Raw genomic sequence first — 19686 nt, forward strand, 5'->3', positions numbered from 1 at the left:
TTATAAATGAAATTTTTAAAAATAATTTGACACATTACTATATAATAGAGTGCAAACAGATATTATAGACATGGTGGTCAAAAAACATATTTTAATGATAAGACTATATCAAACAAAAAAAATTAGATTAAAAAGAAAATATTTACACTGGAAGAAACTAATTTTTTTCTGCTGTTGACTGATGAAATTGTGAGTATTCTTGATTAGAGATTAAGAATCAACAACATGTCTGAAAAATTGGCTAGACCTTCTGTAGATATTGGAGCACTATTACCATCTTCATTTATTTCACCATTATATTCTTCGTCCATTTCTTGAAAGTCGAGTAATATCAGAAGTAATTTTAATAATTTCTTCTTCATTTAAGGAATGTGTTGTTGGACAGCCTTGGCCACAGGAAACACACATTCATTCAACTACATTGGTATTGGTAGCATCAACAATATTCATGTCGCTGAAATATTTTAATAAGTTTTGCAGGTCTTGTTCACTTGCATTTTTAATATTTCTTGGTTCTTCATTTGCTGTTATTTCAGCATTAATCATGGGAGGAAGGCATTGTGATTTATCCAGAACCATTTAATCATATCTGGATTCAGTTCTTTCCAAACTTTATTCAACATGTACTGTACACTACATCTTTTAGATTAATGTTTGGCATTTGATCATGCATCAACTGTATCTATGGCATGAATAAGCAGCATTTTCCTGTATCTGCATTTTATAAAATGAATTATATATATAAATCTAGTAGTTGCAAAAAACTAGTAGTGTTTGGATTTGGAGGCAAATAAACATACAGTTTGATTCATTTTAATTCCAAGATGATTTTTCTTTTAGATCTTAAAAGTTGTTTCCCATTTGTTTATGAAATATTTTTGAATTTATCCATGAATTGTACTGAACAGTATAACTCAATGGAAAAACATTTCAAGTTTGTTTTTTGAAGATCCAATAACCAGAGACTTTCTGGCTTTTTTTTTTCCTCCTTCAGTAATAATGCAGAATAAAGCAGTAATTGTCTGTTTTGAAGTTTGTTTCCGCTGCTCGGTAATTTTTTTCTATAGCATTTGCTTTGGTAATGCTTTGTAAACAATTCTGGCTTCTTCTGCATAAAAATATCATATTAATTAATTGTTCTGTTACTGATTTTTTTGGATTATTTCAAAAAAACCTAAAGCTATTAGCTTTTTTTCAGTAACATATTATACAAGGAATAGTTATTAGGCTTTGGAGGAATGGAGAAATTCATTTCGGGTCTTATTAACAAGCGCGCCTTTACACACAGAGGACGGAACCAGAGCTCAATTGGTACTACTACGCAGCGAATCCTGTTAAATTGTGGCTCCTCATTTAATTAACAAGCACTAAACCTACTAATCAAAATACAGCAGAATATTACTTTCATATATTTAACATATATGCTCGTAATATATACAAATAAAACAGGGTTTTATTACTCTAGTGATTTTTGTTAATTTTATGTATTAAGTGACAAAATCGAGTTGCAAAAGTCTTAACAAAAGACGGTCACATTTATGAGTGTGACAAAAACGAGAGATAAGTGTATAGCTAAAAATATAGCTATATTTATAAAAATTGGTTTTTAATTGAATTTTAATTGTATTTAAAAACTTTTTTAACTTACAGGGGGAATATGTCTCGAGGAATTGAACTCTACCAAAAAGCAATAAACTTGGCCCACAACGAGATAGAACTTGCTCATCTTGTTTCCCTGCACGATGCCGCTAAGGCGCAGTTAAGGGTTGCCGAACGTCTCAATATACCAGTAGGTGTCTTTCCGACGGCCAATACCGAATATCATATCGGTTCAGAGTTACGAAAAGACTGATAGACACACCACATTCACATTTGCTCTTCGTAGAGAACTACAGATTTGGGAATTGATAATTAACATCACAAGGAGAAGTCTCTTACATTAATATTTGTGTTTTGACAATGTTTCAATTTGTCAACACATAAATGAGAATAAGCAATCGTGTACTTAATTTTCTCGTTTAGAAAAATGGTCACCAATACCATTTTATATACCATAAATTGGTGGAGAACATAAAATTTAAATTAAACGAGATCGATATAATACGTTACAGTTATTTTTTTATGATTATCAAACACTTATTGTGATATCGAGATATTTTAAAAATTTAAATATTTATTGTGACATTTGGAATATTTCTGTGTACAGGTTTCGAATGGGCGAATGGGATCTTGATGAGATGCCTTCGAGGAACACGATGCTTTATACAGATGTAAAGTTCCAGATGTTGGAAAGAAATAACTTTGCAAACCATAGTCTATAAAATTTATCATTTTGTATATTATTTCTGTTCATTTGTCATAGAACGATATGCCTTAGAAATGAAGATATTTTAAATAAATTTGTTGTTACAGTCGCTACTTTTTTGACATTGAATTACGAATTTTTTTGTTTTTCCGTTTAAAAATCTTGAGATGCAGCTCCATTTTTAAACTGTAAAAAGATAATTGTAGTTACGTTGCATAAATTATGCAACAAATCTTATATTTCTATTTGCAATCAAGTATTACTGTACGTGAACACATTTTTTTCAGATGCCAAAATGTTAGGAATCATTGGTACAGAGATGTAATAATAAAAAAAGAAATTAATTCGAAGGTTGTCCCGAATTTCTTACATAGCATAATTTAGTTATTCACATTGTGATACGTATTTATTCGTTTTATTGTAGGAATGATAATATTCGATATTTGACAATTTGAGTAGAATTGCTTAATTGAAAATACAGTGAACACAATTCAAATAAAACTTTCAATGAAATTTCAAGTATATAAACGACATTTAGAGTAGCAAAAACAATAAAGAAAATTTTAAGTATTTAAAAAATAAGACACGAAGTCTAATTTACATTCACAGTGGGTGGTTTTAGCACAGGCAAGCATCTAATTAGATCCCTAATAATGCACTTTTAGGGATAACAGAACTATGCGAGCATCTTGCATATTTTTATCATACAATCACGGGCAAATGTGAAACATTTTCGGTTCATTAGTCAACAATTGCTACAGGCAGTCGATGATAAAGAGCAATGAATTTCTATGGGAAGATAGTGTTCTACAAGTCCATGTTACGCATTTCGAATGTGTTTTTAGGAAGTTTGGAAGATTCTGGAGTGATCTGTTGAACAAATTTCTACTAAATGAACACGACAGTTTCTAAATAATCGTACAGTAGAGGATAAACAATAACAAAAGTGAATGGAAGCTTTTTCTGAACTATCAACAAAGTAATTATGAACGTAATATACGAGTTATTTTTCATTACTAAATTTTTCGTGCTTTGGCTGTGGTCCGGGACCCGCTGTGCGCCTTTCAAAATTGCTCTTGGCGTGCTGCAACTTTTCGCGAAAATTTTTACGGGAATTTCTACATTTCTAGCAGGAAGCATTCGAAATTTTATTCAAAATACACTCAATGAGCTCATTTAAAATATGTTATACGCAAAAATCAGTACAGCAAGCATGAGCATCCGTAGAGGGAGAAAACGGGGTACTTGTCCCCTGGATTGAATAAAAAATTCTTGTTTACGTTGTAAATTTATATATATAGTGTTGTTTTTGTATCGATGCGATACTGTATTGTGTAATCTACTTGTGAAAAAAGCCCAAAAATAAAATTTGTCTTAAAGCTTTGCCTCCCTGGAAAATTTTCTGCGGACAACCATGACGAGGTGTTGTCCCTCTGCGGGTAATTCACATCTGCCTGCTCTCCAGTATTATTAGGTTCTTCCCATTTGTCCTGTCTCAATGGATTCTTTCAATTTTGCATTCTTAAGGCCGACCGACTTCAACTGGCGAGTCTTTGGATTAACGTTGACGGTAGTGGCGGCCCGGCTTGTGGCAATCGCCTTGTATTAAAGTGGAGAATATCCTTTCTTAAATTCCCTGATAATATATTAAATGAATAATATAATTAACATACATTTATATTGAAAAACTGTGTGTATATATAACATTCAACAATTCAGCTTCCTCCCGAGCTTCAAGCGAATAAAACTCGGACCTAATAACAGGTGGATATTCAAGTTTACTCTTCTTTTTATTGGTAGGTTTATCGAGAAATACATCGATTGACACCAAGTAACGAATTAGATGGTCAGAGTCGCGTTTTGGTCTCGTCATGGAGTAACGGTAAAATAAAAACAGATTGACGTTGTAGTCACTATTGATAAAACTAATTTATTTTAAAAACTTTTCTGGTCTTTTTTAGTATTGAAAAGTAGGATTATTTTACTAATACATACATGTTTATTACAGATTCTAAAAAATGAAATAGTTCGAAACAATGATTTTTTTACTATGTACAGTACAGTAATACCCCGAACTTACGCGATAGGTGGACCGAGCGATAACCGCGTAAGTCGGGGTATAATTTCGCATATAAATACATACAAATTATTTTTAATTGGGGTCGGAGACTAAAGAAAACAATAATTTAGAAAAAAATGTTTAATAAAATCTTAGATAATACATATGTATAACAAATAATTATTAAAATCGTAAACCGAAGTTATTTTGATGTAGAAGGCTTCATAAAATCTAACAAATTCGTCTGACGGCTCAAAGTTTTTTTTCCCTCCCGCAAAATTTCCTCGTAGCATGCTAATAATTCTTTTATTTCTCGTTTTGTGGAAGAAATGAGCTCTTCGTTGGAGTCTATATTTTCTAAAATTTGTAACCTCTTTTCATTTTTGTATCGAAGTCTTTAATAATGTTAACTTTACATTCCAAAGATAAAGTTTTTCTTTTTTGTTTGATGTAGAAGAATCAGTTCTACTTCGTTTGGATGACATAGACGTTTGTTATATCTACGGAGGCTCAAATCTCCGTAGATATAACAAACACGGAAATAAATAATACAAAATAAATTGCGTCGATTCCGCACGACACGTCCGAACATGTAAACTGAACAATAGTGTGGGGGGGAGTGAGTAATCAAGACTTGCGTGGCGCTCAAACAAAAGACGAATCGACGAGATTTAAAAATCGCGTAACTCCGGGTTCGCGTAAGTCGAGGTATTACTGTACTTTATTTTTGACTTTCCATCCTGTGGGTACCAAGAGGGCCTCTTTTAACAAGCCCATTATGGGTTCGGCCAGGCCTACAATGAGGCGGCCGGGTGGTGAGGAACGGGGCTCGACATATCCGGACGGACCACCCCGAAAAATTCCTGGGGATTTATCGACCCGTCCGGATTCGAACCCAGGGCCGGCCATCGGGGGGGGTGCGGCGGATGCTACGCACCGGGGCCCCGCGATTGAGGGGGCCCCAACATTATCAAGAATGCAGTATTTTTAGTAATTTTTCTGAAGTAATTAATGTATTAGCAAGAACAAAATCACGCTTTAAATAAACATGCATTAATATATGTTCGTGTTTGTAAATTTTTTTTATTTTAGAAAAACATTTGGGCCCAAATAGTTTCTTGCACCCGGGCCCCTTTATCGAGAAGGCCGGCCCTGTTCGAACCCAGGTCCTCCAGAGCGGTAGGCTGCCACCTTGACCGTTCGGCCATCCGGCCATCAATTTTTTAAAAAATAGGTACTGTAGTGTAAGTGTTTAAATTTATTAATGTTAACAAAACGCAAAGAGTCGTAATTAACTCGTAATTAGCAAAAATGTAGGAATTCAGAGTAGAGGATGCTCAATGGATTGTTCTAGCGGTTAAAATAAATCGCTAGAGCGGCCGACATGTTTGTCCCATAGAAAACATTGTGTTTGTCAATCTGCCACTCCCGAATCATGCACCTTTTTCAAATCTCTCTTCAGAGCCATCATCTACATGTTAAGCGCTTTAATTTGATACTTGAACCTCAGTCGTTCTCTCAAACGAAGCTGGACAGTGTTTGAAACTTACAAAATTAATATAGCCAATAGATACATCAAAAAGAATTTGAGTTGATATTTTTTATAGTATTAGGGAAGTGAGTTTTATCAATAACCATCTCTATTAAAATGAAAAATTATTGATGTAACTTGCTTCTCCAATGTCTTCTTTACGGATCTTAAAAATAAGAAACTTCTAAATTATAGCATATGTCGTAGGTATTTAATAAATTTAAACGTAGATCTTTAATATAACTATCTCAAAATAATCGGACGTATTTACGCTGTACGATGTAGCATTATTTTTTTGTAGTTTGATATCGATACAATTCGATAAGTCTGGAAATTAATTTAAATGAAAATTACTGCATTAACTCCCAACTAGTGATGTAACGAATAGTATATTCGGCCAGGAGCGTGACCGAATACCGAATATTCGGCCAGAAGCGTGGCCGAATGGCCGAATATTCGGCCAAACTATTCGGCTTGATTAACGCACATATAAAAATTAGCGCGCAAACCTCATTATGCAAGGATCGCGCACCCTGCTCTCTATTGGCCCGATGTCACCGATTTTTTCTTCCGGTAGGTCTAAATTATTTAAATGTATTAATTAAATTATAATTATTAAAGTTAATATGAGATTGAGCCTAACGTCTACCTCTAGTGCCAAATTGGTTTATAATTTATGTAATAGCTGTAAATAACCCGATATGATTCGGCAGTTGTTGGTATTTAGATGTAAGTTATAACTTATAAGTTATTTTATTTGCAATCGATCTTTTTAACTCTTTAATTAAGCAGTAAAATTTTATTTTTACTACGTATTTGTAGACTGAATAGTACCCTAAGGATATATACTTTAGTGGGGACATATGGTCTAGTTTCTCCCCAGATGTGAAACAGTTTAAGTATATTATTGGGGGGTTTCTATTTGTGAAGTTTTGTGATATTTTGTTGCTATTGTTTTTGTCAATATTTTTAAAATTAACATGATTTCAAATGTTATCTTTTGCATATAATGAGAAATGCCCATTCTTTGCTTTATATATAAAATAAATTATCTAGTAGTTACTCATCTTCTAGAAATAAATAATTATTTCATTAAATACGATAAGTTTCAATAAAACGTTTCGTTAATCATTTTAAAATATCGTAAAAAAGATTAAAATATACAAGAATACGAATATAACATAATTAACTAAACAATAACACTATTGCCCGATACATTCTAACCTACACGCCATCAATGCCATAAGATATCAGGCTAGATAAAGGCTATATTATTATTTAATTACGAAATAATTTACTAGAGTTAGACGCTATTTCTTATTAACGTTAATAATTATAATTTAATGTTTAGCATTAATAAAAGTTTCCAAAATGATTAATTTACTGTGTTTTTGTTATTTCTTACTCCTGTTTTTAGGTATTCGGTATTCGGCCGAATAGTGATTAAATATTCGGTATTCGGTATTCGGCCGAATAGCGAAAAATAGGCCGAATAGGCCGAATACTGGGTAGTAACCGAATATTCGTTACATCACTACTCCCAACACATTCAAAGCAGTGGATGCAAATCACCTGATCTAAGTATAACGCACAATTAGAGTCGTATTCTAAGCAGCAGATAAAATTAATACTTGTATCTCACTTGTCAGTTCTGTTAGTGTAGAATGGAATAAAATGCTGCCCAGTTCCCTTTAATCAGAAGAAAATAATGGCATTGTGTCGAAATGATACGTTAATGGAATTGGTTAAGAAACACAGGTAATAAGACAAAATTTCTCATTTCCGTTGAATATAAAGAAAAAAAAACATCTCAAAATTTATAATATATCATTTTTTTTATATAACCATTAATTAATGAAATCATTGATATGAATGTTAAATGATTTCATTAGATTGGGGTTAGATTCCGTCAGAAAGCGTGCGTTTATATTGAGATTTTAAAAACGGAACCGAAAGAAACCCAATTCGCAGAAGTTTAAAGATTAGAGAAATTATTTTTTCGGATAAATTTTGAAGTATTTTATTTTTTCGTCAATTATATACTGTTTTAAACTGAGAAAAATAATCACATTACTTCACAATATAAGAATATAGAAGAAACTAAACACGTCTTGAAACTTTAAAAGGTCGTCTCTGCGAAATGAAGATTGTTCCCGATAATTGGACATGACGGAAGTTTGAAGATGCTTTTAGTTTCTTCTATATTTTTATATTGTGAAATATTCCGTCCGTCTTTTTAATTCAAATCACAATACTTAATTGGAATGATATATAATACAGATTACAATAATTATCACATGTTTACAAAAAACGCAATAAAGAAAACGCATACTCTAAAGGTAGGGACGGCACCTTTCAACAAATTTCTAGTAAATATAAACACGAGGAATGTCGAAATACAGTAGAGCATCGATTATCCGATCCCCGATTAACCGACTTATCGGTTAACCGACCGCGTTCTAATGGCAAATTCAAATGTCCGCTAGTGATGTGGCGCTACAATATTTGGTTATGTCTTGGCTACTTTAATATTATTTTTGTTAAATTTTTGCATGTTTTAGCTGGCAGCACTGGCTCGACCATGAAAGGGAGGCTAGTATTTAAACCAGGCCTAATACACTATACTAATAATGTATTTTTTCATACTTTTCGGTTATCCGACTTTTCAGTCATCCGACCAACCCGTCCCCAATTGAGTCGGATAATCGATGCTCTACTGTAGTTGTACAATGGGGAGAATAATAATAATGAACAGAAAATTGTTTTGAACTATCAACAAAGTAAATATGAATGTAATATATGTGTTTATACATGTTATTTTTTAATTATTACTCTGTACTTAAGATCCGCAAAAATATAAATGTTCGAAATACTAGCATGCCGGATTATCGGATACTAGATTAACGAACTTTACTGTATTTAAGATTAAATAATTCCACTAATTTTAAAACTTGTAAAATATTTAAATAAATACCAAAAACAAAAACGGTCAAAGATGAAAAAGTTTATTCGTAAATTCTTTTTATTTCAAAATAATACAAATTTTAAAATATATTTTCTTCGTGACGACGAACATTTATCAATGACATTTCTTCAATATCATTGTTACAATCGTTAGTACACAATGAACTTGTTTCTAGGAATTTTTCTTCAGAAATATGCAACAAGATGTCGCGAAGCATATGAAAGGATGGTGCTTTGTCATCTTCCGTAAATAATTTGAATTGTTTTTCAAGAAATCAATCTGAAAGTTTTTCTGTAATTTTTCCCCTCTTGATTCAAGATGATTCTCTTGAGATTCTAATCGTATATTGGAAAAGTCCAGAGGATTCTTTTCATATTCATAACAGATTACGTAAGGATTAAACTGAACTCTGTTGTCCGTCTGTCGGTTTTCTTTCTTAATTTTTATTCCGAAGAGGGAAAACTGTTTATTTTTCTTTTCTAATTTGGATTTTAATGAAGATTTCAAAATAGAACGTGGTTTGGGTTCTACTTCGATCATAAATTCTTTTTGTAGTATTGTTCTTTTTCTTGGATGTTCATTTATGGTTATCTCTTTTTGATCATATTTAATATTTATATCATATTCTTCTGGAAAAGTAATCTTGTTGATATCATGATTTATGAAATGTTGCTTGATTTGGGTTTCTTTATCACCTTTGTGGTCGTTTGCATAAGAACGGTCATCATCGGATATTGTTGAATCTTCGTGATCGAAGAGGAGTGGTTTCATCAAATTATTATTGTCATTGTCTCGAAGCATCTGAGGAAATTTTTGCTTCGTTTGCAATAAAGCAACCTTCCTCATCCCATTCTCGACTCGACTTTTGCAGAATAGAAATAATTTTCTTATAATGAAAATCAGGATGCAAGTTGTAAGAAACATTATGGCGGAATCGATGATATAGATTAAAATGTGATGGTTAATGATCCAACAATATTTTGAGTTCCGATTTTTTTCATATTTTTTAGATTTTATATCATTATCATTTATAGATGTATTGACACTATGGTTCATACCGTTCACATTCATCATGTCTATACCTTTCTTTATATCCTTTTTAATGTTATTTCCTATGGAATATCTTACGTTTCGGAGATGATGCGCATTCCGAATAGTCCTTTTGTTAAAAGTATTTTCTGTATCAGGTACTGTGTCAATTCGTTTAACTAAATTATGCTCTCTGTCTAAAACCTGCAAAATTTTCGATTTTTGTTGTTTCGGAATTCGCTGTTTCGGTACTTTATCATTGTTTTGTTCAGTATCGACTTCAGAAGAGAATTTCTTCAAAAAATAAGACATTTTGGATGAAAATTTGTTTTTCTTCTTCGCTTTTCCTTTCCTATTTAGTTTTGATAAAAGCTTCTCTTCTGGAGGAGCTTCAAACAAGGTCTCTTTTGGATTTTCATTTGGTAATTTCGACACAATTTGGTGTCTCTTGTTGAAATATTCAATTTCTTTCAGTTTCTCGGATTCAGCATCCATCCACTTGTTGGCTGAGTAAATATTTTCAAATTCGTTTCTTAGTATTCCTCTTGCGTCAACTGATTCTTTAAGGAATATGAAGATAATTGGAGAAGTTATGAAAATTTCCACAATTTTAACAATAATTGTAGAGAAAATCATTTGCAAAAACATCAATGAAAAAATGTTTTCTTTTAATTTTATTGGTTAGGAAGACTGTTTATAATAAAAGTCCGCATAATTCGCCTAAATTAATTTGTTTTACTTTTCACAGTCTTTACATGATCTTCGCTAATCTTTTCATCTTTTCTATAGTCTATCCTAAGAATGACGGTTATAAATACGTTTAAAGCCGAAAATGTCGTAAATATGAATAAATATAAATGTAATATTACTCAAATAATCTAATTATTCTATTATATTATCTTGATTAGTTCGAATAATTGAATAATTTAGCCATTTGACTTACAGGCTCATAAAAATAAATTGCAGTTCCTCTGAAAATTGTTGGTTCACTCGTAGTATTTTATTTTAATATAAATCACGATAGACATTCGCATGTTTTAAGTAAAATAAATGCTAATTAACTAACTTCCAGTTACGTTCGTAGTTTACTATATATGGTGAAATCGGATTTAATCAGAAGAATAACAATAGCTTAACTTATAAATGATTAATCCGATGATTCAGAGTAAGACATCAAGCTATCACCATCAGATGACAATTTAAAATTCGAATCAAATTCTTATAATTTATTAAGGATAATTTAGATCGAGTCGTCGTTTCTCATTTCCACCATATTGGATTTTCTCACTGCAGGGTAGAATCGCCTGTAATAGAAAAAATTAAGACTATAAATATGACTTTTTGTGGTATGCAATTAGGCAAGAATTAAGGTTATAAATAGGATCAATCGTGGACATCGTCCCATTGTAATGAGGCAATAAAGTCATAAATTTGGGTCATAGTGACATCATGCTGTAATAATGGGCAAGATAGGCATCGTGCTTCGATAATAAATTCAATACAACACTATTTAGTTGGTAAAAAGACGATATCTATCTAAGAACGTTCACAAAATTAAGAATGCCTTTAAAATTTGTCAGTGTTATAAATAAATAATACTTCGGCAAATATAGGCTTATACATTACACTGTAAAATAGAATTGATGAGAGATAAATCGTTATGGGATTCATTGGAGAAGATATAGAACAGATTTTGTTTACTTTCAGTGATAACATTTATTATAAGCTTACAATAGATAAATGATAGTCTGTTCACGAATGAGAATAAAATGTTCCCAAGATAATGTAAGGGAATAAATTTTACATTCGTTCAAAAATAATTGCTTAGATTAAATGGCAATTTATTCTATAGATTTACGAACGTGCAATGAATTTGATTATAATTCTTCCTATTCAAATCGATATAGCTTAACCTACAGATTATGTCTAGTACAATCGATTGTCTTTCAATTGATTCAAATGAATCTAATTCATAGCATTATTATTGATATAAATGTACCTAGTTTATATATTGATTCTACTAAAAATTTCAATAAAAAATTTATAGTTTGTTAAGATGTATATCCATTTAGATTAAGACTTATGAACAATTGTGTATTTACTATAAACCTTGATTATTTTATGATTAATTGCAAGGAAAAATTAAGAGTTTGATAGTATAGGCTTTTAATAGGACCTATTCATATTTTTAATTTGATCGTCAATATGTGCAGATCTTAAATCGATTCTCGTTCAAGAAATAATAAAATCATATTAAAATGTTTAATTTAAATCATTCGGAAGAAAATAAATTAAAATAAATAAATAAATAAAAGGATAATCTTTGAATCGGTTTATGAGAAAACTTTTATTTTTATTTTATTGTGCAAAGAAGCGATCTAGAATACTTGGAATCCATGGTACATGGTCATTTCCAAGAGTTCAAAAAAACAGTATATTTTTGAACCACAGGATTACACATTTTTATTCCTTTTCCAATTGAAATATATCTAAATGACTGAACAGAACAATTGAAAATATTTCAAACATACTTTAAATCGTTTTTCCATCTTCTTTTCATGGAATTTTACAACATTAACGTATCTCTAGTTATACAATGCTGTATCATATAATTTAATATTCTTGTAGACATTTCAACGTAATGAGTTAACTTTTTGATGTTTTGAAATTTTCAAGATAATTATACTAAATAATATTAATTAGTAAACTAATAATAAGCATAATTATAATTTTGATTTTCAAACTTCTTATCATTATAAGTATTAAGCTTAATTAATATTTGCAAAGTTGCTTGAAACAAATATTTAAAAATGCTACAAAAATTAATTCAATAAAATTCTAGTTTAACAATTTTCTTTAAAAAAATAATAAAAAAATTCTATAAGCAAGAAAAGTACATAATTATTTAAATTTAGAAAAAATTCTTATCACTATTTATGCATGATATAAGCTTATAAATTTTAAAAGTAAATATCTAAAATTAATAATACGACGAGAATTTTTTCAAAATTTTAGTTTAGATTAAAGAAATTTAACAAGAAAACGATAAGAAAGTCGTATGATCTGTGTAGGATTCCTATCATTCGTACTTTTGCAGCATCCTTACAACTAGAGCTGTATTTTTATCAAAATTATGTAAATTTCTAATTGTAACGTAACTCATTATATAATATTTTTATATTGTTACGAGTATGACAGCTTATAAAGTGTTGGTAACTTTAACACGGTAAGAATGCATCGTTTCATCTTTGTATGTAACAAAAATAAAACAATGCATTCCTATCTTGTTAAAGCTGCCAACGAGTTTTAGATACTGTTACTCACGTAACAATATAGGAACTGCATGTAATGAGCTTCGATACAACTTGAAACTTGCGTAGCTTTTGCTAAAATTGCAGCTCTTTACCTTTGTTAATGGATTTACAAATATAAATACGATAAGAATGCTACTTTTTTTTTAAAAATGAACAAAGATAGAGTTGAATTTTTATCAAATTTACGCAAGTATTAAGTTATGATATAACATTATTATATTGTTATGTGTATAATAACATCTTAAAACGTATTAGCAGCTTTAATACTATAAAGAATGCATTGTTTCATTTTGTCACATTCAATAGAACTATGCATTTCTATTATGCTATATTAAATCTGTCAAAAGCTTTAGATGTCGTTACGTATGTCATAACATATATCTACATTATTACTTAAGTTAAATTATAACAATTCGTATAACAAAATCTATTACTCATATAACTAAATTATAAAATGGAAAAAATTTATAATTACTAGAATACTTATAGAATCATCGACGGAGGAGGTTGCGAATCAAATGTAATCCAATTCGAAAGTATATGAACAGATTGCTATGAAAACTCCACCCAAGATGGAAAACTAAACGGTCAACGGCTCTACGACCGGATTTTCTACAAAATTCCACTTTCCTTCCATTATTAATCAAGTAATCAATGCAGGAAGATGATGGAATAATTTTTCAAACAAATCGACGTAACCAGAAAACTTCAAAATACGAAAAAGTATATATTTAAATGTCATTATCGGATATCTTATGCGAACAGATATGAATTACGTGATTCTAAAAAAAGTATAAAAAGATATTTTTGCATATTCAATACATTAATTATATCGTCGATTGTTTCGCACCATTACTTTCTTAAAAAAACACAGTTAACTTACTTTTATGTACTGGAATAGCATCAAAAAACTGCATTATCCCATTTTCTATATCAACTTCCACAGTGTCTTTTTTAAAAAATAACTTTATCAAGGTAAATGTAAGCAAGCTATTATCTTTATAACGTAAAACAGCGCAGAAATCTATACTTTTCCAACTCTTATAACGTCTATTAATAAACAGAATTAATTTAATTGATTAATCTATAAAACGGTGATAAATTTAGATAAAGAGCATTTCAAATACGTTAGTCAGAACTCATCAATTAAAAAAGGCATTTTTTTTAGAATTAAAGTAATTAAAGTATTAATTCCGTAAAACCCCTTAAAATTAGAGCCTTGTTGAAGCAATTTAAAATTATATTTAAATTCAAATGAAATGGCTTTAATTTGATAGAGGGGATTTTAAAACTTCCGCATTAAAGTAATATGTTGAGAAAATACTAGCAAGAAACTGTGTCAAAGAATGACAGATGGTTACGTAATCAGCAGGGAGATGAATCGTGTGACAATGTACTTCCACACAAGAGTAGTTCCCGAAATAAGCGTCAATTCTCAGCATGAACATTTCCAGTTACACGAAGAAAATTTAGTTTTCTATATTATAAATGAATTCATTAAATACTGTATAAAAATTAGGTTTAGATTACTCATAAATGAACATCTTACTCTTTTATTATTTTAATACTTAGAAAAGAATAAGAAATTTTTGTATTTTTTTAGAATCACCAGAAATTGTTTCTTAATTCTTAATCTCAATTTCTGTATGTTTCTTTAAAAAATAATAATAAAATATTTTCTATATTCTAAAGCTTTAGGAACTCAAATTTTGACAGTTTTAAAACATCATATTTTCTAATATTTTGTAGCTTTTCAGCTGTAAAAAATATAGAAACTTTTGTAAGAAACACACAGAAATTGCGATGGGGGGATTAAACAATTTCTAGCGATTCTAGAAAAAAAAACAAGTTGAATGCCGTATATTATAGAATTCGTGTTTTTAGAATCTATAAAAATTGTCTTTATTTAATAATTTCTAAGTTTATAATTCCTAATCGATTTCTTTTTTAATTTAAAATTTTAAAGGGTCTAAAATATAGAAAAGTTTTGGGTTTATTAGAAAATTTTTGCTCTAAACTCAAAAAAGGTTGATAAAATCATAATTTCTAGAGGTCCTAAACCCACAAATGTTACAAAATATACAATTTGTGTTTTTAGAATCACTAAAATTTGTCTTTTTTTATAGCAATTTCTAAGTGTTTCCAATAAAATTTTTATACTTTAGAGGTTTTAAAGCTTAAAATATTAGAAAATACATGTTATAAATTCAGAATTTTTGTATAAAAACATCTTATACCGATTCTAAAAACAGAAATTGTATGTTTTCTAAAATTTATGGTTAAGGAATAGTCAGAAATTGTCTTTTCTTTATCAAACTTCTGAATATTTTTAATAAAAGTTTTGATATTTTTACAGTTCTAAAAGCTGTAAAATATTAAAAAATCGAATAAATATTTTTAAATAATAACTTATATTTAAATGCTGAAAGAAATTATTAATTAGAAACTTCTCATTTTAAAAAAAATTCAATTAATTAACTTTTTAAAGAATTGATTAAAAATACAAATAATTATAAACTTAAATTGTATTTTATTTATTTTTTAAAAATAAAAATAAATTTTTATAAATTACTAAAATGGTATTGAATCATCAACTCCATTTCTAAAAATAATCCCAAATTCATACTCCTACACTCCTTCTACAATGTTTGTTTTTAATATTCAAAACGTATATTATTTAAAAAGATTAGGGAATATAGATAGATAAATAAATAAATATAAAATACTTTAAATGAAAAATTTGATTTAAAAAAAATTTAATTAAATTATTAAAGTAAAATACTGTATATCGAATAATAAATTATAACTAATTATTTTACTTTAGTTATTATCTGTTTAATGGTAATTGCCTTTTAAACATTCCATTTCATTAATCTTAGCATAATGTTTTTTTTTCCTATTTGCTTTTAAAAAATATATAATTATAAAAATAAATTGTCTAATGAAAAATAGAATGTAACATCATTTAAAATTTTTATTTTTTAAAATGATTAACATTATTATAAAGAAATATCTCTTGTTTCAATGTAAAAAATAACAACATAAATTTCAAATTTATTCTTTACTTTACTTTAAAATATTTATTATATCCCATTTTAGATATAAACTAAACTATAATGGCTTAATGTTATAAAAAGTTAAATTTTTAAAGGAAAGTAACTGTAATTATTTTGGAAAATTTTAAATAAAAATACGGTAATCCCAATTCTGATATATTGTTAAAGAAATTAGAAATATTTTATTATAGATTTTACTTTAAAATCTTTTAGAAGACTTTTTATGTATCTTGAAAATCCTATATCATCATCGTAATCATCATATTTTATCATTTTACAGCCATGACAAGATGCTTTTCTTCCGTTCTTTCCTATCCATGATTACTCTCTTCCATCACAGAATATGGAGAAAAGATATTTATATATGAAAGAGAAAATTATTTTATATTCAAAAGTAAGAAACATAAAGAAAGATAAGTAATTAATATCTAAAAATATCGATTTAACAGTCAAAGAATTAAATGATTTCATATCATATTTTCTCAATACATAGCTACAAACAAGTGATATTTGCAACAAGCCACCTGCTACACCTGACCTGACGTATCGATTCCTACCTTTCTCTGCTGACTTAATCTAACTGTAGTGTACAGAATACACGAAATCCAAGAGTCTCCTTCTTTATCGTGCTTCTCTCCACATGCAATTGTGCTTTACCAACAACCTCTTGCAGTCAATGTACTCGTAAGAGTACATACCTTCGCTCGTTCAACAGGTAAAATTTATGTATATATCTTTCATTATTTCTTAAATTTAAATTTCTATCTATTTTCTCATTTTATTACATTATAATTTACACATTAATACTCAATTAGAACAATGTAAAAGTAGGATTAATTAGTGAGATAATGTTACATAAATTTAATTAAACAAAGAAAATATGCCTTTTGGTATTCGAATTAAATAAAAAAAAAATAGAAGAAATCTTATATATTCTGATAAATATTGCTCCAATACATCAAAATTGTCAACACAATAACAACTTAAAAGTTTGGATGTCCTTGTTGAATATGTTTGAAAAACGATCAAAAGCATACATATAATGTCAAGAAAACCTGCACAAAATATATATAAAAGTAAATATATATATACAAAAGAAAAAAGAAAAGAAAACAAAATATATAAAATGATGGAATGGAATCATGAAATATGGATGTTTGAGTTGATGATGTGTTTTGTCTCTGACAAAACATTCCGAAGAATTCGACATTAAAAACCATCTGCAATATTGTTATAAATATGTATTATTTATGAGCTCGTAACAAACATACAAGCTCATAATTTTCATAACATATATTCTGAATATGTTTTTTACATATATTAAATGAATGTTTGAACAATATTTATCTTTTAAAGATATATATACAGTACATGAGAAATCTTTCGATGCATTTTTATACACTTTCTTATGACAGATTGTTTGATGCGTAAACATTACAATTTGTTTGTGGATGCCGCATATATATATTTGAAAGAAAATTTTGAAATACGAGATTTTGACATGATTTTTTTTCTTTTTAATAGAAATCTTATCACAGATCGAAATTCGATAAAATGTGAATATAATAAAGAAAACATTTTATCATCTTTGCAAAATTTCGACTAAAATCATGTTTCTACTATCTAAAAATATTTCAAACGTAGATATATTTTTAAATAATGCAATCTCATTTTCTTTAGATTTAATATTTTTATAATATTCAAGAAATCTTTTCAAAATTTAGAAAATTATTTAAAAGTACATTATGTTGTGTACACGTTATTATGCACATCATCTTATGTACTGTACAGTACATTATATTTACGTACATTTATTACACAATTCACTTTAAAATTTTAAAACAGATTGAAATTCCATATATAAAATGTTATCATTTTAATATAATTTATTATCTAAACATAATTTTAAACCTAATTTCATGTTAGAAATGCAACTAATGTAATAATTTCTTATCCATTAGTTTGGTGAAGTGTTGAAGATAGAATTTCATTAAAATTTAATTATAGAAACCGCAAACAATTAAACAATGATCCACAAGAGAATAAATTGAGAAAATTTCCTTAAGAAAAATTTTTCGTGACATTTTCTAATTAAATTTTATGTAAAATTAATAAAAATGAATTTTTTTAATATTTAATTTTAAATATATATATATAAATTCATAGTTTAAAAAATATGTTCACAACATTTAAAATTAATTATAATAATTGTTTTAAAGAAATAATTGCTATTTAACAAACGTTGTAATTTATCCTTTTCTATTATCTCGATATTACTAATTACATGAACGAACAGTATTGATTAATATTAATTACTTGATTATTCAACGTTTACTTTGTACTTTCTAACATAAAAGAGAAAGTTAATATTACATAATTATGCAAATTACAGACGTTATCCCTTCAACTAACCATTTTTTCCTTTCTCTTTCTTCTTCCTTCTACTCCATCTTCCTCCTTTCATAATCATCTAGTAATTGCGTTTTAAAAAATGTGAAAAAACCCACTTTACATTCATAAAATTTTATTAATTTTTTCTAGAAAATAAAAGAAACATAAAAATAATTTGATTTGCATATATTTTTTAAAGAATTTTTTTTTAAGTGTGTTTTGATAGAATTTATCAAGTTAGAAAATGGTTAATTGGATTATTAATCATTGTATCAAACAGAATGTTAAAAGGAATTTTGATTAGTAAATTTATTTAAATAGTTATAAGCTAGTAAACATTTTGAAGTGTATTATTAAATATTTAGAAATATAAATATTATAATAGGCAACATGTTTTCACAAATTTGTTGAACATGTTTTCCTTTTCCCAATACTTTCCTACTACTAACAATAAATGGTTTCTTTGAATCGACCCAGAGTTGTTTTTTTTTTAGATAGAAAAAATACTGGAAGAAGATATAAAATAAAATGGATTTTTTTAATATAAAAATTTACTTCAAATATCCAAAAATGTGTGTTGCAACATGATAATTTTAGTATTTCAATGGTGTTAAATTTCACTAAATTTTATACTTTATCTAGAAAATATAAAGAAAATTGTAATAAAAAATTGTTTGTTCTGCATTTTTTTAAAAATTGGCAAAGTTATATAACACAAAATTTGCATTGTTTTAAAGAAAGAAAATTGCAACAATTGAAGCCATTAATAAATAATTAGGATCAGCATATAAAAAAAAATTATTTCATTTAATAAACATAATATAAATATTTTAAAATATTTTTAAAATTTGCTTTAAAATATTAAAAAATTTCTTAAAATATAAAAACATTATTTTGATATATTTAAAAATCTATGTTGCAACAGAATAATTTAAATTTTTAATGATATTAAATCTTACTTTATCCTGAAAAAATTTAAAAAAAATTGTAAAAAACATTGTTTTATGTTTTGCTTTTTAAAAATAAATTCACAATT

The 19686-nt window shown here is 28.1% G+C and overlaps 1 protein-coding gene across 2 annotated transcripts in view; it reads left to right on the forward strand.

Annotated features, from left to right (window-relative positions):
• Positions 1 to 2655, forward strand: part of Tom70 (translocase of outer membrane 70) — a 49572-nt gene extending 46917 nt beyond the window's left edge. The window contains exons 11-12 of one of the 2 annotated variants that reach the window (XM_067275567.1): positions 1651 to 1789; positions 2207 to 2655. In XM_067275567.1, coding sequence (XP_067131668.1) covers positions 1651 to 1789; positions 2207 to 2233 — 166 coding nt within the window. In that variant the 3' untranslated portion in view covers positions 2234 to 2655. Of the gene's footprint in view, positions 1 to 1650 lie in introns of both variants that reach the window. The other variant, XM_067275566.1, reaches the window with a different exon arrangement.
• The last annotated feature ends 17031 nt before the right edge of the window (positions 2656 to 19686 follow it).

This window comes from Centruroides vittatus, unplaced genomic scaffold (assembly GCF_030686945.1).
Source record: "Centruroides vittatus isolate TY-2023 unplaced genomic scaffold, ASM3068694v2 contig_628, whole genome shotgun sequence".
NCBI classification, from domain to species: Eukaryota; Metazoa; Arthropoda; class Arachnida; order Scorpiones; family Buthidae; genus Centruroides; species Centruroides vittatus.